General features: G+C 37.6%; 1 protein-coding gene across 6 annotated transcripts in view; it reads right to left on the bottom strand.

Annotated features, from left to right (window-relative positions):
• tenm2b (teneurin transmembrane protein 2b) overlaps nt 1-26542 on the bottom strand; it is a 368733-nt gene that overhangs the window by 53566 nt on the left and 288625 nt on the right. For all 6 annotated transcript variants that reach the window (XM_055181247.2, XM_055181248.2, XM_055181249.2 and 3 more), the window contains 2 exons: nt 13296-13418; nt 737-954 (listed from right to left, as the gene is read on the bottom strand). In XM_055181247.2, coding sequence (XP_055037222.2) covers nt 737-954; nt 13296-13418 — 341 coding nt within the window. The remainder of the gene's footprint in view (nt 1-736; nt 955-13295; nt 13419-26542) is intronic.

The following is a 26542-nucleotide window of genomic DNA, read 5'->3' as shown; positions in this document are numbered from 1 at the left end:
AGTTTATAAACAGAAAAAATGAAGATGGGATGAAATTGTTTTCCTGTTTTGTTTGTTTGTTTGTTTGTTTATTTTAACTCATTCACCGCCATTGACGAGTTATCTCGTCATTTATGAGTTCATATTTAACTAATAAGTATGCCTTTCTGGACGAATTTCAAAGTGAAAGTGTAATACCGCTTTTATCCACCACAACAAATTTATCAAAAACGGAAGTTTAAAAAATATAACGTTTTATTTTAACTCTCTTTATGTTGGATAGTCATTCTGAGTCTGATCTCTAACATAAATTTCTTTACAAAAACGCAATTTTTTAAGCTTTTTGCTCAAAATGTTGTATTTTTGAAGAGAAATATCCATATTTCAGTGGTTAAATTAAGTAGAAAAAGTAAATATATAATGAAACGTTTTTTCCCCATTTTGTTTGTTTGTTTGTTTGTTTATTGCTTGTTTGAAAGCAGAGGGTGTGTTCTTTAATTTGATATAATTTGTATGTTTATATATTTATAGAAAATAATTTTTCCTGCAAGGAATTTTGTGAAAATTTTGTTAAAATCACAAAAATGCAGGGGGGCAACTTTTCTCAAAAAGGCTGGCGGTGAATGAGTTAATATAATACATATAAAATGTGAAAACCTAATATATAAATGTTTGGTGGAAGCTAACATTATACATGATCTTATATTAGTTATAGCCCCTTTAAAAGCAGATACAGGCCATGAGGTGATCCGCTTACCTGAGCATGTGAAGGAGGCAAGCCTTTCCGCATGTAGACCCCAAACAGCGCGTCCTTGCCCAGGGAGATGTTGAACTTGAGAAAGTGTGGCTGGCGCAGATGAAGTAAAGACCTCCAGAAGACGCCCGGAGGAACATCCTGACTGATACGCTGACCCAGCACCAGCTCCCCGCTGTTTATACTGCTGTTCTTCAACACCCACGGCCCTGAGACGGAGCCTGAGAGCGAATAGGTGCGAGGAGAAACAAGAGATGGGATTTGTTTGAAGATAAAAGACAGAAGACTTTATTCAGGAAATATTCTCAGCTCTTTGTGAAAATATTTGCGGTGTGTAAGATGAAAAATCAACTTATATAATTTAACTGAGTTGTAATGATGAGTCAATTAAACCCCACCATATCCATTGAAGGAATACTACCATTGCATGACAGAACTGGGCACACACATGCAAATAAATACATGCACAAACCAGTACATACACATCCCAAAATCTGCTAAGTCTGGTTCAATCTCTAGGGAGAATACATTTTGACAGCATAGATAGATGGCAGCAAGCTTCAATTCGAGATTTACACAGCACAATGGCCTTGATGGTATCAGAGGCAACACACCCCGTTGTGTCTAAAGGTCCAGCGCAACATGAATGTGCTTGGTGTTAACTGTCAGTCTAGTCTGCGTTCTCTATGTTTGATGAGTCCTGATAAGCCAGGACAATCTGTTATCCTGCCTGCTAAAACTTCTGGCAACATTTAAACAAGTAATAGGGAGGGATGGAGACAAAAAGAGAGAGAACCTAATGGATCAAGGCGTCTGTTTGCAGGAGAACACACACACACATAGTGTCAGGTCTGAGTGATAGGCCGGTTAAAGCAACACAGTCTGGTAAGCAGTGGGAGCTCTCGCACCGACCTCCCTCATTAACACAGAACATGGATGGACAGATCTGCTCTGAAGGAGAGCGCCACACTGAGAAAGACAGGGAGTGAGAGACGGTGAAAGAGAGAAAATGAAGAAACATATTAAAAATGGGAAGTGAAGGACCCCTGGGGAGTGTGCATGGGAAGAGTCTCATTCTCTGGAAGTGAACTTCACTCTCCAAAAGCTCTCTGCAAGAGCTCAGCCAACCCAAACTGTTCGCATGAAGCAGGGTCTTAACCTCAAAAATACACATTTTGTCTGCTCTAAACTGAATTTTTATTATCTCTTTCTTTACTATTTTCAATGTTTACTGAACATAGACTTATAGTTAGCTTGTCCGGAACCGAGCAGACATTCATCCATTATACTGTATGACACTCGTATTACATGTAAACGGCCCCTACGCTTCCCCGTCTCATCCTCGAACCCCAGGACACTGACACTAACAGTTCCTGCAGCCGTGAAGCTCATCATACCACTGAGCTACTGACCTCCCATCATCCTGATGCCCAGTCGAGGTCTGACCAGCGACCACCGACCGCTTCTCTTTGTTTCAATTTTTTTTTAATTTTCAAAAATCTTACTAATTATTAAAGCAACACTAAAGAGTTTTTGCTCTTTGCTCCCCCCACAAGGTTGGAAGCGGAATTGTTCATTACCACTGTCGTAAATACTGCAGCAAAGCTGGCTCTGATTGGATTGTAACTTGCCGTAAAGCAAGTTTTTGTAGTTTTCACTCGAACTACAGGAACGCGACCCGACGGTTGGAAACTTCTTTAGTGCGGTTTTGGCCAATAGAGGGCTGCAAAGCGAATGTAATAGTGCCGTTCACCCTATTTCGAGTGGATGAACGACTGAAACTTTTTTGGAAACGTTATTTTAAGGTAAAAAAAACCTCTTTGGTGTTACTTTAAAACAGTTGATTCCAATAAAATATTTATAATTAGTATTCAATATATAGCATATATCAGCTAAGTCTGGCTCTCTTTCAAGGTTTTTTTTCCCAAGGACTTTTTTTCCCTATAAGGGTTTTTATCCTAGGAGTTTTTTCAACCCCTTGGGAGTCAGCTGACATTAGCTTAACCAAGCGTGCCGCACAAGCCCTGAAAAGTGAAGCCAAAACGTCTCGATCGCCCCCCAGTGACTGGTCCCAGTATAGGTCATGAAGCCCGCCTCCCCATGTTATTCAATGGGACTTGAGACCAACTAAAAAAATTGATTACACTTCAATTATCTTTTTTCCGAAGCTGGTTTCTGTCATTTTCTGTAGTTTTTATCACGCTGATGTAAATTCAAATGTTTGTTTTTAAAATAGGTTTGTGTTTAGTTAGTTATTTAATGATATAAAAACGGTGGTGTCACGTCATGATTGACAGCTGTGATATCGTGTGATATGCGCATTCTACTAGAGCGAGGGCGGGGTTTTGACTTCGCGTCTTCCCTTCCTGCTCACTACTGCGCATGACTGGTCCCGAAATTGCTATTGCGCAGACTCAAGACCCACGATGTCAGCGCCATATCGGGACACTGGCGGCTTTACTTTTCACCAATGGAAGAGAGCGAACAGGCGTCGTCCATCTTTTTTACAGTTTATGAGCTTAACTCAGAACTACGTTACATTACATTACGTTACACATCATTACATTATTGCTCCGCTCACTAGTATGGTTTAATCTTAGCTGCTGTACTTTGCTACTTTGTTGTCCTATGATTTTTCTGATTTTTATTAATATAAAGCTGCTTAGGAACAATTAAACAATTGTGAAAAGCGTTATAAAATTAAAATTGAATAAATTAACTTAGCTTTTATGCTTCCAAGTAAAATCACCCATGTATGATGCCGATATCCCACATTTCCCAGACATTCCAGGAGTATCACGCATATTGACAGCAACTCCCTAATGCCCACAATTGACATAAAATATCCCAGAAATCAATTATTTGAGAATGTAAAAGTTAGAGAGGTCAGGTTCAAATTATTTGAAGAGACTGACATAGCAAGCGACAAGACAAAGTAAGAAAGTGACAGACAGCGTATCCTGACTGGGTCTCTCTTTCTGACAACTAGACCAATTGCTGTGGGCGGGCTTAAAATCGACCTCTTTCTCTCTCTCTCTCTTTCTGTTCAGTTCAGTATACCAGTGTAGCTTAATTACTGTACATTGTAGTGTAAATGACCAAAAACAGGAAACAAACAGTTTCATCCATTAATTACAGTAGGTTTTATTCGTTAAAAGTGCTACCCTAATTATGCCATTAGATAACATAAAACAATATAGTATAAATAAATATTAGTTTATACCACAGGCCTGTTAAATGCTTTATTCTGATTGGTTGAGAAATGTTCCACAGGTGTTGATTATTTTTCTGTAAAACTAACCTGGGCCGGGTTTCCCAAAAGCATCGTAAGGCTAAGTAGATTGTAAAAACGATCGTACGAATCATCTTAGAATTACGGGCTGTTTCCCAAAAGCTTCGTAACTTAAGTTGCACTTGAAAATCATCGTAGATCTACGAGTGCTCTGGAGTAATCGTTCATTCATAAGTGCATCGTAGGACAATAAAGTTACAAGGTCACCTGCAGGACAACCAGCAAATTGGACTCCTGCAATGACGATAATGTAATGTTTTAAATGTTTATTTATTTATTTATTTGGTTCTTCTTTGTTTATTTTATATTAAATATATAATATAATATATTTAAAATTGAAATGAGAAATCAAATTTAAATGACTAAACATAAATTAATAAAGAAGGAAAACATATTTTGTAAAAGTTGGTAAAAGTTTTTTTTATTTTGGTAAAAGTTGGTATAGCAAATTGATAAATGGTTCATACCGATTGCTGCTATAATTCATCTAAACATTGTTTTGAAGGGAAATGGCATCTAATTAAAGAAACCAAATAAATATTTACGGTACAATGCAATAATCCATAATAATAAATAAACATAGATAATAAACAACAAATAATAATAGTAATCTAAACTATAATAGAAACGCAGAAGGCATTTCGCAGAATATTTAATACATTTTTAAAACATTTAAAAAGTCATTGAACAATAATGAAAATATATTATAAAAAATATTAGTGTACATCGGCTGAAGATCATTAGCCTAAACAAGCTTCTGCTACAAATTCGAGTCATTCTATTGGTGACATTTCAGCACTTGACAAATGGATAGCGACTCGTAAGTAGCACTTAAAACCCAGCTGCGAGCGATCGTTTCACGTGCATATTTGGGAAACGCACGTAAATGAACAACGAATGTTCGTTAAGTAGCTCGTAGAAAGCGCTCTTAAGTGCTAAGTTCAATCGTTATCTGGAAACCCGGCCCTGTTTTTTACTAACCTGTCAAAAGTCTTAAAATAGGCACCAGAGCAATGTCTGGGTAACTATGGTATAATTGAAGAGGAATAATTGACTCCGGTCCTTTGAATTATTTGAAAACAATTCCAATAATTTGGAAATAATATTTTTCGAATAATACAATGAGTTGTCGTCAATTATTCCTTACATATAAATAATTATAGTTGTTTTTTGGGAGGGGGGGTCAGTGAGCTACCTCCTTGAAATTTGATTTTGCATGGTGGGATGTCTGGCCCTGTTTACACCTGATATTAAGATGTGTTTAATCTAATCACAAGTGGATGAAAGAGACATATTCCTGTTTACACATGATGTTTTAATCTGTCTCTTTTGTCGACTTTTGACCGCTTCTGTTCTGATTACTTTGAGGAGATTGTAAAAACATGAGCAGAAGAAATGATGGGGAAAGTTAATGGGCACTAATATTACAGTATGTCAGAGTACAGCTACTTGTGTTGTTAGTAAAAATGCTGCACACTGTTTTCTATATGTAAGGGCTATTTCAGACCACTGGACAAAATAAACTCACACAACTTTACACCCTTTCAAGATGAAACAAAAAATGAAAGGGGCGAAGAGCAGCTGCTTTAATTTTGGCATTGATAGTCTAAAAACCATTCCAAACACTGCGGCTTGGCACCAGAAGACTGATGGAGAAACTTAGGAGAATAGGCGCTCTTTTGTGGCTGTTTGAACAAATTTGACCACACGAGCATCTACACCACAAAAATCATTCCGGTCGAATGTGTTTTTGACTACCTCTGAATGTGGTCGAAAGTGGAAAAGCTCAAATCGGTTTACACCCTGTTTACATCTGTATTAAGCAGTGTGATACGATCGACCAAAGCGCATCTTTACACCAGGGGCCTCATTTATAAAATGCTTCATAGAAACCATCCTACATTTGATCTGACGATCATTTATCAAAAAATGCATACGTGTGATTCATAAACCGAACATACGCGCAGAAAATGCACGTATCCCCCTTTCTTTCAGATGTGAAATTTATGAATCGCAAATGATCTTGAACTTGTGCGCAGCTGAGCAGTTTCAGACCTCCGCCTTTAAACGATGCCTAATTAATGTCATAGACATATAAAAGAGCGCTTGTCAATGTTTAAACACAATTTCGAGCAGCAAGAATGGCTTATATTGTCAAAAATCTGCAGCAGTCTGACAAGCAAAAGTGCGTACGTCTGCTCAGACCCTGACGTGGCGCTAAGAACTTATCCACGTCAAAGACAGTTTTTATAAATATAGACTTTGCCGTGGATTTTTGCCTAAGCACACTTTACAATCAAAACTGTACGCACGCTTTATAAATGAGGCCCCAGGTGTAAACAGGGCATCTGTGATGTTATCTTCACTACTTTTATGTGAAAGTCAAAGTGTCATGATCCTGTCTTCATGTCACAGTTTTTTAGCTCTTTGTGACAGGATCATTACAGGCCCACATGTTTTGTCTGAAAGCATGTTGCCTTGGGTATGTTTTTATTCAGGTCATGTGCTTTCCCTGTCTTGTCTCCTGACCCCGCCCCCTCGTTCTCCTCGTTTATTATCCTATTTTTATTTCATGATCATCACCTATTGTCCTCTTGATTTGCTCCCTCATTTAATATCCATGTGCTTGCTGTCTTGTGCCAGTTAGTAGTGATTACATATTTGTGCTATGGTTTATGTAATGAGTCAAGTCTTCCAGTCAAGTGTTCTTGTTACTTGTCTTAGTCAAGTTTACTGTTTTGCCAAGTCTGATCATTGTTGTGTTTTTATCAGTGTTTTTTTTCTCTGTTTGTTGAAATAAAAGTCCTTTGTGTCCATCCAACCTGCATCTGGGTTCCTGTTTCCTGCCACAAAGAGGCGCATTTTGGATTTTGGATTGAAATGTGGATTAGGTAAAAGGTCCGTTGTAGACTTGCATAACAAAATATGCTCCACAATTATGTGAGTCCAGCATTACATAATTTTTAGAGCAAGTATGTATGTACGCAACTATGTAAAACTGCCAGTCCTTCACAATAAATTCGAAAGACCCTTCAGGAAAAACACAAGTAGTAAGAGAGATCGTCACACTTGCACGTCTTTCTATTTCCCACACAGTTCATCCACAATTTTCAATTTTGCACATAAACAATTAACATGCACTCACACACACACTCGCTCCCTAGTTAAACCCTGACTAGCACCGGTGTGAAGAAGCACTCTTTCAGAGAAGTCTAAAGGGAGAAGAAGTGCTGCGTGTCAATACCAGCGCTCTCTAAAGGTCAGAGGCAATCGTTATCATCTGAACGTGTTGACTCTGATAATGATAAATCATTTGAGGTGAACGGAGAACAGTCGAGGAGATTCTTTGCATCTGAGCCGCTGAGAGTTAGCCAGTGCTTTGAACCATTAACTAACTGAGATCTAGCTAATCCTAATACCCCCGTTTATCAGAGGTCACTGCTGGATAAAGAAACCGGGACTGTGATTTAACACCAATGTCCTCTCTTAATTTACTGATTAGGCAATTTGGGTGATTCTCACGAAACCATTGAAACACCACGGCACTAATGATTTTAGCTTTAAAATGTGTAATATAGTAACATTAAAAAGCATCAGAATTAACACAATACTGTGTTCCACCTAGCACAATGTGTGATTTCAACATAAGAATTTATAATTGTAAATTTTATCTCATTTTCTGCTGAAATTCTCATTACAGCAATGTGTCCGGCTGTGTTTGAACATGCGTTATGTTGTAATTTAATCAAATTAACACAAACATATTAGGAAAAAAAATAAATGGATGTTTTGCTAGACTACTTTAGATGACAGAAAAAATATTTACTGAATATTCATGTATAATAAAAATGAAGAAAAATTAGGAAAATGATGTGTCCATGACTGATGTTCTCATCCTCCACAACACTTTTTGAGAACAGTTTACGCACACAGAATACAGAATTTTAATAAAGTTTGATTTTGAGTGACCAAGCACATGGACCAGTTACTTCAAGATGGCTACCAGGTAAGATCATTTTTTTACAGTTAATTTGAAATATTGTCTTGTCAGAATGCTTACACGACATTTTGATTATCATTACCGCAACAGATGCTTATTAAATGTTAATTTAATTAATAGAAGCATAATACTTTGATTTTAAATGCATGTGCAAAATCTCCAAATTATGTTCTTTCAGGTTTGTCATGTCATTTTGAAAATATGTCAGTGTTGATGTTTTCTGACTATTGCGGTAATGAGATTTTTTAGGACTAATTTTTTAAATTATGTTACAAAAAGTGTTAAATGATAAGTAAAAGTTTTTAAATTAATGTTCCCATTTACTCCAGACTTTGTTTTTCAATGTCTGGTGGTAAAAAAAGGAAATTTAAGCAATTTTTACATTTTCATGCTTGGCATTTTTAAAACCAAGATTTCGTGAGAATCACCCGTTTACTGATTGTTTTGAGAATTGAAATGCAGTTTGGCTGATCCAATGACAAGTGGAAAATGTTGAAACATTTGTAAAACATTGTAAACAGAGCCCAAATCTGTATAATGGTGCATTCCCACCAGCCACGGAAGAGGTGGCAAAAATGTGCTATTCGCGCATAGTTGGACGCTTTTTACATTTTAGTTCACTCGCTTCATTCGCGTGTGAAATTCTACTCATTCATGGGAGGGGCTTCTACGACTCCGCTGAGACTCCGCTCGCTTCCTGTAATCATGTCACTACTACAGCAAGGTCCTGATTGGTTAACACGCACAGAAATCCACCGAAGTTCAGATTTTTCAACTCGTGCGTTTCACGCGGCAACGTTCAATTCACGCGAAACGCGCCATCTGCACCATGCCGCATGGATGCCTAATCGTGTCTTTGCATTGACTTAACATGTAAATCACTTGCGCTTGTCGCCTCTACCGCATCTGGTGTGAACCCTGCATAAGATTATCTGCTTTCAAACACATTTGAAAGTGGTGTTAACCAATTACATTGATGTACTTCAGCATTTCTCAAAGTGTGGGGCGTTTCTCCACTGGTGGGGAATAGGAACATTACAAGTGGGGCATGACAAACTATTTTTGTGCCCATCTCTATTCATTCCTTTATTTATTGACCATACACTCAAAACGACACATTTAAATATAAGCCTAACTTAAAACAACATCAGACTGGAAAGAAAATGTCACGCTGAACTATAACCTACAAGAATGAATTAACGTCGGAATGTTAACTGAAGCGGAACAAAAACTTTAATGTGGAGAGGTGGTAGCAGTTATAAAGGTTAACAATGGATAAGTTTGTGACACAGAATGAAAAGAAAACTGGGGATTCGGCACGAGCAGAGAAAACCAAGACAGACAGTGGACCTAATCCACCAAAAAGCCAGCCGAAGAGAAAGTATGATAACTTTTGTCAGAAATAAAGTGCAAAGACAGTTCCATTATTATTATTATTTACTTTTAAACAAAGTCTTATTTCATGCAAAGTGATAATACATTCGCACATGTTTTTCTCTATTGAAAGAGTTTAATGCTTTAAAATATGATATGAATAAATGGTAACACTTTACTTGAAGGGGTGTTCATAAGACCTTCATAATCATGACATGACATGAACATGAAGGAGATTTTATGCACGGTTATGAGAACTGTCATTAAGTATCATTCACTCAGTGATGTCATTTCCAATGCAAAGATGACACTGTTTGAGATGACTTTGTTATGACAACTTGACATAAACCAGTACATTATAACTAATCATAAATCTGTCATAACAATGACATAGCACATTCATGATCAAACTTAAAGGAACAGTATGTAAGAAATGTATATCAATTAATCATAAAATGGCCCTGATATGTCACTAGACATTAACAAAACATTTTCATTTCAAATACTTATATCACTGACAACAGTGGTATGGCCAGAATATTGTCATTTAAAAAGTGGAGTTGCAGCCCTCAACTGATGTTTATGTTGACATGTTGTGTTCGCCACCTTCCTTCTATCTACCAATCACAAAGTCAGTAGTGTTTCGGTGTACAGGTGGCCAACTCTGTTCTAGTTACTACAGCTGCAGCTACGAACGTGTTAGATAAAAAATGTCATGAATCCGAAATATGTTGTGACAAAGTCTGAAATAAAACAGGGATTAGGAGAAGCCTTTGAAAGATGGAGACGGCTGAAAAGGTAGAGGAATTTGAATCTGCCATGATCGCGTAACGTTATGCCTTCTCCATAGTAGAATCTCGCTGCGTGCAGAATTATTAAAAAACAATATGGATTAAGATGGAATGGAATAACAATATTGGATGTTATATTGTGAACGTTTGGCATGCAGCGTGAGTCTGGAGTTACTATGGACGTGCTGTTTCATAATAAAGGTATGATATCATTTTATGAATGGACACTTTCTGATATGACCTCGTTGCATTACATGTGTTATTAATTTTGCTAGAGCATTTATTTCATGAAACAGCACTTCGAAATGACATCTAAACCGTTTGTAGTGATATATGGCATGACAAGTTAAATACCCTTCTTCATCAATATGATACATTGTAAACTTTATAGTTTGTAAACAAAGACTCGTCGGCTTAAAAAAACTTAATGTGTAGGACTCGTCACTTGCCATTGGAAGCTTCTTGTAGCAACCAGTAGGATCCTGCAGCCAATACTATCTGGCAACCTCAAGTCAGGGGGGAGGGAAATGGGATACACCGCTCTACAGTAATTTGAAAGTGATTGCAGTACCGTTTTTGGGTACCTACCTAAGGTTCCTTTAAGAAACGACTTAGCTTTATGGGTTAACATTACATTAAACTGTCATGTGATTGGTTTGACATTAGCTGTCATGAGGCCATTATAATTGTGTCATGAATATTTTTCTGACCACTTTTTACCAGTGATACAAATTGAAGTTGTCATTTAAATGTCATTGCCAAATGTCAGTGTTAATTTTCTGTCAAGTTGTTTTATAACAACGTCATGAATATTTTTCTTGACTTTAACTACAGTGGTAAGTATTAAAGCTAAAGCTAGGTAGTTTCTTAAGTTTGATAATTAATATTAATATCTGTCATGTTTATGACATATTTATGACAACCTATGTTGTCTTGGTAATGTCAAATTGTCATGACAAGTTATGATGTATTGGTTTATGTTAAGTTGTTATAAAAAAAACATCTAAAACATTGTTATCTTTGCATTAAAAATGACATCATTGAGTGAATGACACTTAATGACAGTTCTCATAAATGTGCATAAAATCTCCTTCATGTTCATAGCAAACGCAGTCTCACAGAGTTGCGTATTATAGCATAAAGTGTAAAAATCGTGCAATACATACGACAAATTCCACTTTGGTGTGAATATGATACGCCAGTCCTTCCCATTTACACTGCAAAAAATGACTTTCTTACTTATTTTTTTTGTCTTGTTTTCAGTAGAAATATCTAAAAATTCTTAATTTAAGATGTTTTTTCTTGATGAGCAAAATGCCCTAAGTAAATAAGTCTAGTTTTAAGACAAAAAATATACAATTTAAGTGAAATTGTCCTTAAAACAAGCTAAATTAACTGCCAATGGGGTGAGAAAAAAATTGTGAAATAAGATTTCTTTTTTCTTAAACACTTAATTCAAGTAACATTTTCTCACCCCATTGGCAGATAATTTAGCTTGTTTTAAGCACGAATTCACTTAAATTGTATATTTTTTGTCTAAAAACTAGTATTATTTTCTTAGGTCATCTTGCTCATTAAGAAAATACATCTTGATTTAAGAATTTTTAGATATTTCTACTGAAAACAAGACAAAAATACTAAGTAAGAAAGTCATTTTTTGTAGTGTACTTAAACGGCGCATCTTTTTTTGTTGTTGTTTTATTTATTGGTTTCTCAATTTTTTTGCTATTTTTTTTTACAATTTTCGCTTGGGTTTAGGGTTAGAACAACTTTTTGTTATATAAAAATGACATCCTAACCCAAACCCCAATTCTAACCCCAACTCCAAGCGACCGGGGCTCAAATATGGACAAAAACATGGAGAAACGTGTATATTAAATAACCTTCTTAAGCAAATCTGAAATCTAACCCTAAACCCAAGCGAAAATGGTTTAAAAAACAGAAAAAAATGGAGAAACCAATAAAGAAAACGACAAAAAAAGATGCGCCGTTTAAGTGAATGGGAAGGACTTTCGTATCATATGAACACCAAAGTGGAATTTGCCGTATGTATTGCACGATTTTTACACTTCGTGCTATTTATACGCATCTACATGAGACTGGGTAGTCATAGCACGTGTCATGTCATGATTATGAATGTGTCATCTCAGTCTTATGAACACCCCTTCAAGTAAAGTGTTACCATAAATTTCAACAGTTACACTTAAAACCAACTTGATTACCATTATGTTGGCGAAATTGTGTGGTTAAAGGTGCAGTGTGTAATTTTTAGAAGGATCTCTTGACCAAAATGCAAAATAATATGTAAAACTATATTATCAGGGGTGTATAAAGACCTTTCATTATAAACCATTATGTGTTTATTACCTTAGAATGAGATGTTTTTATCTACATACACAGAGGGTCCCCTTAAATGGAAGTCGCCATTTTTTGCCGCCATGTTTCTACAAAAGCCCTCTAATGGACAAACTTTTTTTACTAAGTTGTCTCCAGCGATGACATGTTTGTCTGGTGGCGGCTACCGTAGCTTCTCTATGTGTTTCAAAAGCAAGAGGTGAGCAGTGGACTTAGCCGTTGGTTGCAATTCGCAACCTCACCACTAGATGCCACTAAAATTTACACACTGCACCTTTAAACAAAACTTTTTTTTAGTATTTTTTGGCCACGTTTGCCTAAATAATGTAAGAGAGGAGAGGAAAGTGTAGGGTGGAAAGAGGTGTATGGGATCGGCAAAGGACCTCGAGCCAGGCTTCAAACTTGGGTTACCGAAAGTGCATCTGCATTATATGTTGAAGCACTGTCCACTAAACCATCAGCTCTGACTAATTTGATTAATTAAAGCATATGCCATTAGATCAAAAGGTTTGCAAGGTCAAGACAACCTTCAGTGACCCTAAACCAGTAGCCATCATTTATTAAACCTTTACTACCATGCTCTCATCCATACTACCAAAATAATCTGGTAGATTTTAATTATTAGGGAACATGAACTTTTGATGATACCAAACTTGTGAGTGGTAATCGTGGATATTCATTCTGGTAAATAGGATTGATTTGGATCAGGTGATTTACATACATATCAAATGCACCCATTTAACTTTTTACCTCTGCCTCCGGAGGGCGCCGTTGCCACGTCACCGATGCCAGGAATACTCATGCTGAGGCCAGTGCTCACTAGATGCCCTTCAGCGGGTTTCAGACGCCAATTCAAGCCGAGCAGATTAAGAGCTGAGAAAGAGAGAAAAAGGGAGAATTATAAAATAGGACATGACACTATATTACACCTTCCGACCACTTTATATATACACGGATGACACATTCCGACAGCCGAGAGCATGCGACACCCATATAACCATAACTCTTGCTGACAGAAGAAACTTTAGCATACAAATACACTCATTATAGCCAACGACACTTTGACTACAGTCTGTGCTTTGTTTGGGCTCCGTGCCCAGACAGGTTTAGTTGGACCGGGTTTAATCCAAACCGCTAGGAATGCTAAACTCGGCGTAGATATGAATATGTCACGTCGAGCGGGTGGAAAAGGCGGAAGATGAAATGTCAAACGCCACACAATGAGAGTCGCGAAGGAAGTGACAGTTATCTTGATACCGCAAAGCAAGGTGCGAAGGTACAGGAAAATTGTCTCGGGGAAAAAATATAATATACTGAAGCCAGTTAAAAGTCGGTGACAGATGCCAAAAATTCTCACCACCTTCTTGTCATCGTTTTTGTGTGTGCGCTCACTACAGGGGATTTTGGCTAAGCGCCTGCGTGTCTCTCCGCACCCCATATGTACCATAATCGCTGCTTCCAACACTTTGTAGAAACTGCTTAGCTTCATTAGAGATCACTCGATATGCAATATTCAAATACGTCAAGTTGCATTTAAAAATATGATAATGGTAAAAGTAAGTGTTAGGGTTAGAGGCGTCCAGCATATCCCCAGAGTAAAAATGTTTGCAGTCACACACACACAAAATCTTGCGGGAAAACGGAGACGTTTGCAAAAATCTCCCTTCACCTCCACCCCTACTAGTACTTCAAATCTCATCCGCATAAAATCAATGCCAACTCAGTCCTTCTCAACCTCCTGCTTTCTCCTCAAAATTTGCGCCTCATTGTCTTACTTGTGTATAGGGGTCAAAAGAAAGAGCTGACTGCCACAGGCTACAAGCTGCTCTGAAGCATTAACTTCATTGTCCTGCGCTATTTCTCATCAATGGATCTTATCGCTCCATCCTCTAATCAAGCCTTATCTTTTCCTCGTCCTTTCTCGTGTCCTCCATCTCCTATGCTTTTCCTTCCACCATCTCATCATGACAGATATGGCCTTGTTATGACCCGAGACATCTTGTTCCACTGAACAGTGCCACGAAGAATCAAGACAAACACAAGCACCCCCTGCATGCCGAACTTAAATCTGATACTACAAACGTGATGCTATTCTTGGATTAGCTTTGCCTGTGAGGTCAGATCAGCAAGATCAGCAAACTCAATTGGGCAAAAGACCGGGATGGAAAGACAATCTGTGTGATGTTTTTGGGTGTGTTTTCATTAGGAGACTGTAGGGGGCAGTATACAGTGAAGACGTAGGTGAGCTGAGGTTGATTCAATCGCATTTAAAAATAAATAAATTAATAACTCAACCTTTAAATATCACAGAATAACATTTTAGCATCACTGTGTTATTGGTCAACATAATGAAATTAATGTCTGATTTCAGAACAATGTCCTTCACAGCTGTGCAAGTATGCACGTAGCAGTTGCGTCAAAAACGCTTTTAAATATTTTAACATGGTTACTGTACCTTAGTAGATATTTCTAAATACATCCACACAAAGTGCGTCACTATCTAAAGAATTTAAACAGGCTAAGTAATTGCAATAGCATGTTTACAGCTTTTCATTTGCAGCGAATGTGTTAACAAGGCATACATGTGTGAGCACAGAATATTCAATTAACAGTAACAACAGTAACGGCATTATAAATATACACATTTACAATAATTAAATGCTATTTGAATGGGTTTAAAAAAAGATAAAATGCATTCAAAAGTAGAAGAAAAATAGTATAAAGGGGGTTAAAGGGACATTCCAGCATCTCTTGAAATGTAAGGTGACAAGATTTTTTAAATGAAAACCGGGGACATTTCTGAGTTCAATGGTCAAAATATAATTAAAATCTCATTTGTTATTATCTATGAATGAAAAAATGGGGAATATTTTTTAAAACTTTTCTTCTTTTTATTGTTTGTGGGTTCACTGCAAAAATGGCTTACTTACACTGTAAAAAATGTCTGTAGAAATTACAGTATTAATGGGTATTACTGGCAACTAGCTGCCAGTAACTTAATGTAGATTTTACATTTATGTCATTTACTTGCAACAGTTTGTTTAAAGTTAAATGAACATGAAACATTTTTAGTCTTTATCTTTTACAGTAAGTTACTGGCAACCAGCTGCATAATTACAGCAAATTTTTTACAGTGTAGTATTTTTGTCTTGTTTTCAGTAGAAATATCTAAAAATTATTTTCAAATTTAACACAAAAATATTAAATTAAAGTGAATTTTTGTTTAAAACAAGCAAAAAATCTGCCAATGGGGTAAGAATTGTTTCTTAAATTAAGTGTTAGCAGATTTTTCTGCTTGTTTTAAGCACGAATTTGATATTTTTGGTCTAAAAACTAGACTTCATTTCTTATTTTGCTCATCAAGATAATGATATTTGTACTGAAAACAAAGGAAAAGGAGTAAAAAAATAATTTTTTGTAGTGTTTATAATTCAGTTAATTGAACAATTTCTGTAGCCTAAATCTATTTTTTTTTCTTTTTTATACAATGCACAGATATGACATACCTCATAAAAAATTACTTCTAAGATACTACTTTAGCTGATTTCATAGCATTTTAAATGTGAAGTAACACAAAAACAAATGATCAGTACCATGCTGTGATCAGTTCACTTCATTGGTTTATTACTTTAAAGGCGGAGTGCACAATGTTTGAAAAACGCTTTGGAAAAGGAGACTTGCCGACTACCAAAACACACTTATAGCCAATCAGCAGTAAGGAGCGTGTCTACTAACCGACATCCTTGCCGGGTTGCGTATGTGTGGGGCGGGTCTTTTAAAAGAAGGTCCAGATTCTATTGGGGTAGGGGCTTGTTTGTTTAGGTGATTTCAAATATCAACATTGGCTTTCAAACATTGTGCACTCCGCCTTTAATATAACATGAGTAGTTAGTACCTCGATAACTTTGACTGTTTTCATATCTTATGATAACTTGCTTGATGATAACTTGATGACGCTTTCTCATGTGTCTCATAGTAAATTTTTCATTGCTAAATCAGTAGCGCGCAACTAAGTAATCAGTGTAGCTCGCGTTCCCCTCTGCAGGTGAAAATAATCATTACATGATTGCTCCAGACTGGTACTACAAAGCCTACATGTTGATCGGGTTTTTCAGTGTATTTGCTGGGTTTTTTTTTTTTGGACGTGTTGTAAAATTTGGACATTTCCGGGGACAGCAACAGTCGGGGACAGAACACCAAAAAACAGGGATGTCTGGTCACCTTAAATGTCTAAAAGGGCACATACTGGTGTATGTCTGGCCCCATTAACATTAGTCCTGCTTTGCACTTTTCTTGCTGATCAAATGAGAGAGAAACCTTCAACCAACTCAGTCTGCGCAATAAGCATTAATTATTAAGATGAAATGTGTTAGATGCGAAATTCATGAGAAGACATATCCTACTTATGTAATCTCAATGTATAATTCACCTCTTAAAGGGGAAAACTTTATCTACACAAAAAACACACAACAAAGGATTTCCCTTGTCTTGAGTGATTAAACACTTTCTGCTCGGCTTTAAAAGCTCACCGAGAAAATGAAGTCCGTGTCTTTACTTGATGTACCGAGCTTGCTAACACTGAGCTGTATCAGCAGCAGTGTAAAAGTGGGCGTGAACTCTTTTTGTCAATCTATTTTAATAACACAACCGCAATGCGCCTTCCTTGTAATGTTTCTTTCCCTGGGTTCGGTTTAGCGCTGATCCTTCCAACCGTCTTTCATCACCCAATAGGGACTATGACTCTGTACCTAATACTCAGAATGAACTGCGGCTTTAAAAGGCACGTGCAAAGTTTTGAGCCACTGGCGGTGCACGGGGAGTCCTTAAGTATTCTGCCGTGTGCATATAAAAGGGCTGTGCTAATGTAGGAGAAGCGCTGACCTCAGGCACGGCTGTGAACATTGGAGTGTGTGTGCGGGTGGGGAGGTGGAGGTTACGGGCAAGTCAGCTGATCTCCTTCATGAGCTCACGGTTGTGGACTGACTGCTTAAGAGAGCTGACTCATCTCTGACAGCGATAGGGATGCTGTGAAATTAAGATTGGGCCTAAACAGATACACGGGTAACCATTGCTGATACAATACGTACTGCAGAAATGTTGATGGGATGGTCTAGCTCAAAATTGGAACCTCAAAATCACATACGGCTGGTATTCGCTCACCATTTAATCATTTATTAGGCCTGGTGTTGCTTTATACACAGGAGGGATATGTATGGATAAAACAGGCTGTTCCCTATGGGCACCATTTCAGCAAAAAGCAAACAAATTGCTCAATCCGAAGCTGCTTTGAAGTCCGGCTACAAAGTGTGGGAGGGCCAGAAGGCAGTGAGATGACCGGTGATCCCAGTGAGGGAGAAGCCCACCAGGGAACGAACCGGAGGGTGTCAGCCCTCTTCCTGAGGCTTCGTCTTTTCCTCTCAGTTTCTGTGTGAATGAAAACAGCCCTGCGAGCATGTCCCCGTGGAGCTCACATGTACGTACACACACGCGCCGTTGCACTTCAGTCAACCTGACGCAACCCATCCTCACTTCGCAGCAATATTCACCTGATGTTACAGAAGGCTTGTTTAACTCTGACTAACAGAACTACTAAGAAATCTATGATTGGCCACAAACGGTCCCTATCTGTCCCTGGGGCGGTACCTTTTCAAAAAGCACCTTTGCATAACAGTATTGGTAGCTCAGAGGTACATATTGGTACCAAAGAGTGCATCTTAGTACCCAGTAAAGGATACTGCCCTATTGACAACTTTGATGTGTTTTAATTTGATGACTATATCTGATTACATCAGCTCACTCCCAACTTCTAATCTCCTAGAAAAAAGTCATCCCAAACACAAAATCAAGGACGTTGCTTGAGGCATGCAAGGTCTGTGAGTTTAAAAACACACACGCCTCCCTGAACGTCCTGCAAGGGTGTGTTGAATGGCATGACGAGATGGATCCAATCTATTCCACTTGGCTTGTCAAATGCACTGAGCACAACAATCACTCCCCACGGTATAACCACGCGCACACGCGCTACACAAACTCGCCTCTTTGCCCGCTCTGAATCACACAAACGCAAGGGCGACGCTTTGATTGACAGCATTTTCTATCACAGATTTAGAGTGACAAGAGGGATCACATGATCTTTGTCCCGCGATCCACGTGTAAACGCGTGCACGCGTCAAACCGCAGATATAATCAAACCCTTATTTGGTTCCCCGTCACTCAGTGGGCTTAATATTAAGCAGATGTCAGAAAAAGGGGGAAAGTAAATATAAAAGTGAGAGTAAAAATGAAACGTGTCATTTTAATCAGCTTCGGGCATGTATGCTGGAGTGTGTCGATTTGAGTTCAGGCAGACGGCTGCGTGTTAGAGATTGGGTGGTGAACATATTATCTCAGCGAGACAGAATCTGCACCATCTCAGAGGGTGTAGGTGTGTGACTGATTGTTGTGTTTGTTTGCGTACCCACACGGGTTGCGTGTGATGAGGCTTGAGTGTGTGTACGTATATAAAATAGACAGGTGACAGTTAAAGTGCATGCTGGCAATAAGTGGATATATAATGAGTCATTTGACTGGCATACAGTGTGCAACCATAGACTTGAGAGAGTCTGGACCATAAATGAGTCTGTATGATTGACAGGATGCTGGGGTGTTGAGTCATTACAGGTTCTGAGTGATGTAAGCATGAAAACAAACATTTTTCTGATCTTACATGTTCATAGGTGCCTTACGATTTGATTCACTTTAAGTAAAAAAGTCACAAACCTGATTCTTGATGCATCGTAATTTACAGTAAGAGAGAAATCTTTGGTCAGTTATAGTTGCTCATTGACAAGTTTCTGCATTAAATCCTTATTAAAATATATCTGCTCCAAGCCAACGACAAAAACAGAATAAGCAGGAGTAATAATAGAGAATTAGAGCTTGCCCTGCGACACACATTTTGTGTAAATGAAATGCAGCATCAGCGCGACCTTATAGTTTGTTATTGTCAATCAGCGCTTTCTGTGTGTTATCAATTTTTGCGCGTGTAGTACATTCTGGGGTCTGGTGTGCATGAAAATTTTCCCTATATATAGAGTTTATGAGAATATTAGGTTGTTGTTTCATAAAGATGTTCAAACATTTTTTTATTTATTTATGTTCTCATTATTTATTACACGGCACTCTAAAATGCTTGCTTCTGATTGGCCAGTCACAACATTCCAAGTTTCGTTCTTTTCACATAACTATTGCTTAAAATGAATAACACGCGGCTGAAAATCATTTTGCACAAAAAAATAAATATTAATGTCTTTTATTAGCATATATACGGAGCCCCTAAGAGGACATGGAGAAAAAAATGAAATATAGTTTAGTTTCGTGTGCGCATGTGAAATTATTGTGCACACACGTGAAAGTGAAATATAATGTAAATATAATGTCATATATGTACCGAGCTCCTAAGGTGACATTGGAGTAAAAAAAAGTAAAGTTTCGTTTCACGTGAGCACATGAAACTAAACTTTAGGTTTTTTTACTCCAATGTCACCTTAGGGGCTCGGTACATATATGACATTATATTTACAAATGATTAAACCAAATATTGTGTTTCTGACATTTGAATGTCTTGTCTTACACTGTAAAAAAATTCTGTAGAAATTGCAGCTGGGTTGTCGTTAACTTACTGTAGATTTAAATTTATGTTATTTACTGGCAAGAGTTTGTTCAAAGTTAAGTGAACATTAAACATTTACAAGTCTTCGTCTTTACAGAGTAAAACTAAAAAAACAGCATCAAGCAAAACATGCTGGGAAACAAAATTTGAAGCAAAAAGAAAAAGAAAAAGGTTGATGATGATTTCTGGCTCCCAGAATGCTTTGCATGAGGCTGTTATTGTATCGTTTTATTCTGTAAAGATAAAGACTTGTTAATATTGAAAGTTTATTTAACTTTGAACAAACTCTTGCCAGTAAATAACATACATTTAAATCTACGGTAAATTACCGGCAACCCAGCTGCAATAACATTGTAATTTCTACTGATTTTTATTACAGTGTATAATAAGCGGGATAATGTATAGGCAGAATCGCAATATAACCCCCAACAGTATGGTCTATAAAAAAAATCTGAATTTTTTTTATAAACCAATACTTATGCTGCATTTACACCAGCCGCGGTATAGGCGTCAAGCGTGAGTGATTTCAATGTCAATGTGAAGACGCGTTGAGGCGCGTCTGGAGGTCTCGCGGCGCAAATGAGGCGTTTAGCGTGGAGCGGTTGACATGATTCCGCCTCATTCGCGCATCTAGATCGCGCGAATGCCGCGAATTGAGCATCTGGCGCAGTACACGCGAATTGTGTTTTTTGTGCATTTCGCGTTTGACGCGAATTTGCGGTTGACGCTCGAGTTGAAAAATTTGAACTTTGCCGGATTTTCGTGCCGGGTTAATCAATCAGGAGCCTGCTTGCTGGTGTGGCACCAGCCCCACCTGGAGTCACTCATTCAACATGAAGGAACGCTTGATATTGTCTGTAAGCAGTCACCCGGAGCTATACGACACAAGTTCTTATTTCTATAGAAACAGGAATAAAAAGGACCTCGCTTGGAAGTGTCAGTGAGGACATTGGGCAAACTGGTAAGTTGTAAATACACATTTCACTTTTGAGTCACGTGACGTTTATCGACCCACGGCAATCCTGCCATTTTTTTGACTTTTTTCACCTATAGTAAGGTTACCAAATACAAACCGGTAACTCTCTCAATAAATGCACAATCAACATCAGCCATCTTGCAAAGCACTTGCCCCTCCCACAAGAAGCTGATTTTGCCTTTGACGCGCGTCAAATGCTTGCTTTTTCCACGCATCTACTTCGCTCTAGATGCGTGAATGCATTCCAAATGTCCAAGCGGCAAACTAGACGCGATTTTGACTCCTCAAACGCGGCTGGTGTAAACGCAGCATTAAAGTGACATCTTAACGCAAACACCAAATCTAATCCTAAACCGAAGCGACAATGGTTTGAAAATAGGAAAAAGCAGTTGAGTAACCAATATGTGACACATAAACAGAAATTTGTGATACGATCATGAAAAAAACACGGAAATTCGTGACAGTATCACAAAAAAGAATAAAAAAAAATACGTGAATATAGGTACATAATTTCGTGAGACTGGATAGATTATCCATTACATATATGCTAAATGCCATGGCATTTCATTTTTAAGAGTGTATAGAAAATATTTTGCACGGTTTTATAAACAGAAGTATTATTTTTATCAGTTACGAATTTTTGTGGATTGATCCAGAATCGTTTGAGAAAAAATAATGATGCATCACTAAATCATTTAACTTCCCACCCCATTTATTTAAGCATGATCTTTCAAAGAAAACAATTGTATTTTTGCATTTTTCATAGAAAAGTAATCTGCATTTACTTCATTTAGTCATTTAGCTGACAAATGAGGTAAACAATAGAAGCAATTAAAACAACACAAGAACAGAAAATACATACAGTAAGTGCACTAGAACTAGTCTCATCAAGTCTAACACAATATACGTAGCCAAGATATATATAAAAAAGATCTGTATTAGATGTGTTTTTAAGAATGGCTACAGCAGATCATTTCACAGATGTGAAACAGATCCAGAAAAGGTATGTGATAGTGATTTTCCCTTTTTGGGATGGCACCACAAGCTGTCGCTCGTTGGCAGAGCGCAGGGATCTAGACGGTACCTAAGTCTGTATAAGCGAGTGAAGGTAAGGGGGGCTGTTTTAAAGGCCGGGAGCAGAGATTTGAATTTAATGCGAGCACTATATTAACTGCCTCTAAAAGGACTTAACTAAAGCTTTAAACACTAACATAATGATTGCCAACTTTCATAATCTAATCAAATTAAATCCAAATAGATCAAATTGAGTTCCTCTAAATATTCAGTTTCGTTCTGAAATGCGCGGCACATTATGGAACAATAATGTTATAGATGCCAATTCATGTTGTTTCTGCACACCATTTCTAATAAAAGAAACAAATCTCTGTCTCCTCAGGGAATCTGGATCACACAGACAGCACTGAAGTCTGGCTCCAGTTTAACTCTTCATTACGACTGTTACGTTTTATGCCCAGAATGCAACGCACTCAACTCACTGCTGTGTCCACTCTTGAAGCGGCTGGAGATGGAATACTTCACTTAGCCCTTAGACATCCATCATTTATCTCCCCTTCTTTCATCTGCCTCTTTTATCCTTTTTTACCAATTAGTCCAGATTAGTCACAGTGGCCTTATGGTAGACAGACTCACTGCTCTCCATGCAGAACCCCCATCCCTCCAGCATCAGGACCACAACACCTGTCTCCTAGCAACCTACATTCAGATCTCAGGCAAAGGATGCTGCTTCAAAAATGAAACGAGAAATGTGTTTTGTGGAGCACCTATCCAAAATGAAAAATACATGAAGTTAAGCTTAAGGCTTTAATGATGCCGAGGACAACATTTCTGTGTGTTAAACGGGAAAAGATGTGAAATTTGCTTAAAATTCCAAGAATTCCAACAAAAAGTAAAAGCGTGACGTGTTTACGATGCAAATGGGAAGCTGTTTTTATATGACAGCTATCAAATATTTAACATAAAATACAGACAGAAGAATATGAGAGGAACAAACCCCGGCTGGCGGCATTCAGTGCACTGCACACTTGTGGTACTGCACATTATGAACCAGAAGACCTGAGGCTTTTAGTCTCTCTGTGTGTGTCTCTGTGTGTGTGTTGAGGCGCAGGACATTGTGTGAAGTGTGGTGTAAACATTTTAAGTACCTGTGTGATTCAGGCAATGAACAGCTCACTGGGTGGTTACATCTCAGTGGACCGGACACACATACACACATTTACAAGCCCAAAGTCTCCGTAAATAAAATCCCTGAGGTTTTAGAATAGTTCATAGAACATTTTACAGGCCACTGCGCACAAGATACACACAAATACGCACACAAATGCACTCTGATGCAACAACGCACTCGCACAACAAGTACCCTGTGAAAACAGCACGCGTATGAGAGAATCTCTGGAGCCGCTTTTCACTAACAGCATGGATTCATTCTTCACATGCCTAAGAATTAAAAACAACTCAGTATGACCGATGCAAAACAAGATTATATCGGACAAAATTAAATTGCTCACATTACACAAAGCAGTCTACACAAAGAAGAACATTCTGTGTTCCTATATATCTTGGTATCAATTTATTTATTTATAAATGTCCTTACTGTTGCAATACATTTAGTAATTGCATAAAATGCCAGATGTTTGTTTAGGTTACGTAGTCTAGTTAGTTATCAATGTTTGGTTCTTAAGTCAACAGAAATGGAGCCTGGCACAACAATAGGGTTGCAAAGGGGTGGAAAATGTCCGGTAAATTCCCGGAAACTTTTCATGGGAACTTAAAGGCGGGGTGCGTGATCTCTGAAGGCCAATGTTGACATTTGAAATCACCTAAACAAACATGCCCTACCTCAATAGAATCTGGACTCGGGCTGCAACTAACGATTATTTTCATAATCGATTATATTTTTCGATACAAATAATCTTTTTATAGAAATATTTACTTAATTAGATGTTTTCACGAATTATAACTAAATAAGGCACTAATTTAGAGTATTAACGTGTAGAAGTGTACTTTTAAAAGTGCAAAAGCCACACACTACTACAGAGTTTTACTAATATAATATTTTTTATTTATATATTTTAAGCCTTAAATAAAAAAGTTTGTACAGCTTTTAAATAGTAAAACATCTTTAAATGTCAAAATATCAATTAACAAAATGAATTAAGTCTTTAGGGATGTGCTGAGAATTTTGTCACAGATTGACTATTTTTAATCTTCAGAACTTTTCAAATAATCTTCAGAGATTATTTGTTATTAACGAAATAAATAAGCCATTATGATATGAAAGTGGTGATATACATGCATTGTCACAGTTACAGTAATAAAAACCTGGATTTCCCCCTTACTTTAAAACAGATGCTTGTGTTTCATTACTAATTTTATGAAAACCCAACAACAATTAAACAACTATAAAGTCACTTATATTAAAGGAAATTAAACCTTTATTAGCCAGCGTTCGTTTGTGTTTTTGCTTCCGTGCTTTTAACCAAGCTGGTCAGCTGGTCAAAAGATCACCTTAATAAACGTGCAGCTCGCGTATGAAGTAAAAGTGAGCTTGCACTGTATGAAGAAACAGCACCTGACGCGTGTGTATGTTGGCCAACGGTGATGCCGGAGAATGTGACATCACAGACCAACTAATCGATAATGAAATTTGTGGACAACGGATGCCATAATTGATTTTTTAGCAATTTTATCGATTAGTTGTTGCAGCTCTAATCTGGACCTTCTTTTGAAAGACCCGCCCAACACATACGCAACCAGAGCCGGCGCCAGACCATAACTAACAGGGGGGCACTCAGCTTCCAACAGGGGGGCACGCAATAGCAACAATAACTTGCAAAAACAAGACATTAAAACAACAAATACAGCAAGCACACACTCATACAACTAGTACAGACTGTCAGCTCATTTCCCGTATAAAGTGCAAAGACCACAAACTATGCGCAAAACTATAGCCACACTTCACATTTAAGCTTACGTAATTACGTAAACAACGCTAACTTACCTTTAAAATAGCTGAAGACGGCATGTAAGAACATTAAACTTCCTTAAAACAGTGTCCTGTAGATTTGTAAATTCCACCTCAACCTCTAATCTCTGAGTTTGAGCCAGTCTGTGTTTGCATGAAGATGAAGCAGGCGGTGCTGGTTCGTTCTAAATGTTCTAATATCCATATTTTACACGATCCATAAAATGCCGCGAAAAAACACGTTGCTAGTATCAAGTCACAAATATGCTAAAGACGTGAGACGGGTGAGACACGGCAATACATCCAATCAGAGAAACTGGTCTATTTTAATTAAAGAAAACATATATCAACTATATTTTCCTCATTTGATTACATTACAAGTCAGGAAACATTCAATGTTTAATTTATTTTAATTATTCTTGATATATATTAAAGTAATAAAAAACTTTGTAGGGCGGGCACAACAACCTGGTCGGGGGGGCACTGCCCGCGAATGCCCCCCCCCTTGACGCCGGCCCTCTACGCAACCCAGGGAACGATGCCGCTTAGACACGCCCCTTACTGTTAATTGGCTACAAGTGTGTTTTGGTACTCGGCCCGACACCCTTTTCCAAAGCATTTCTCAAAAATCGTGCACCCCGCCTGTAATCTGGGGAATTTTGGAAATATTCCAAACTGGAAACTTAACAGGTATTTATGGGAATTTACAGGAATTTTAGGGAAATGTATTTAATATCATATACAAACATAAATAAACATTTTGTTTGGTAATAAGCAGACATGCATGCAAGGTTATACAAAGAATCCTGGTATTTACGCCCATCAAGCCTGGATTTATTTAATTAAACTTATTCAAAAATGTATCTAATATGAATGAATTTTTAGTACTTTTTTAATTATTTCATGTAAATGTTTTCACAGTTAGTGTATTTGTCTTTACAATGGTATAATGTTGTTGCACACTAGCTTACACACAGCACAAGGAAGTTTTAAACAAATGTATGTAAATTACATCTATGTGAATACATGCAAATATTTAGAATTTGACATTATTATGTGTGCAGGATTCAAGAAATGATCTGTGCATGTTATGGAAGAATGCAAGTACAGGAAGGGGGTGTGGCCTCAATGTCTCTTCAGTAAGCAGTGTGCATAAGGAATATGCAGGATAGAAATTCAACTAAAAATGCATTTCATCTTGTTGTTTTAAACAAAATTATGCTGAAAGATTTTTTTTTCAAATTCCCAGTTCATTCCCATTTATTCCTGTTAATTCCAATATATTCCAATTAATTTCCATGGAAAGTTTCCAGCCTTAAAAATGCTCAGAATTTTGCAACCCTAGACAAAAAAACAAATGCATTTCGGTGCAAAAATGTATTATGGGC

Source organism: Misgurnus anguillicaudatus, chromosome 9 (assembly GCF_027580225.2).
Source record: "Misgurnus anguillicaudatus chromosome 9, ASM2758022v2, whole genome shotgun sequence".
In the NCBI taxonomy this organism is placed as follows: domain Eukaryota; kingdom Metazoa; phylum Chordata; class Actinopteri; order Cypriniformes; family Cobitidae; genus Misgurnus; species Misgurnus anguillicaudatus.
This window is presented reverse-complemented; position numbering and strand designations above follow the sequence as displayed.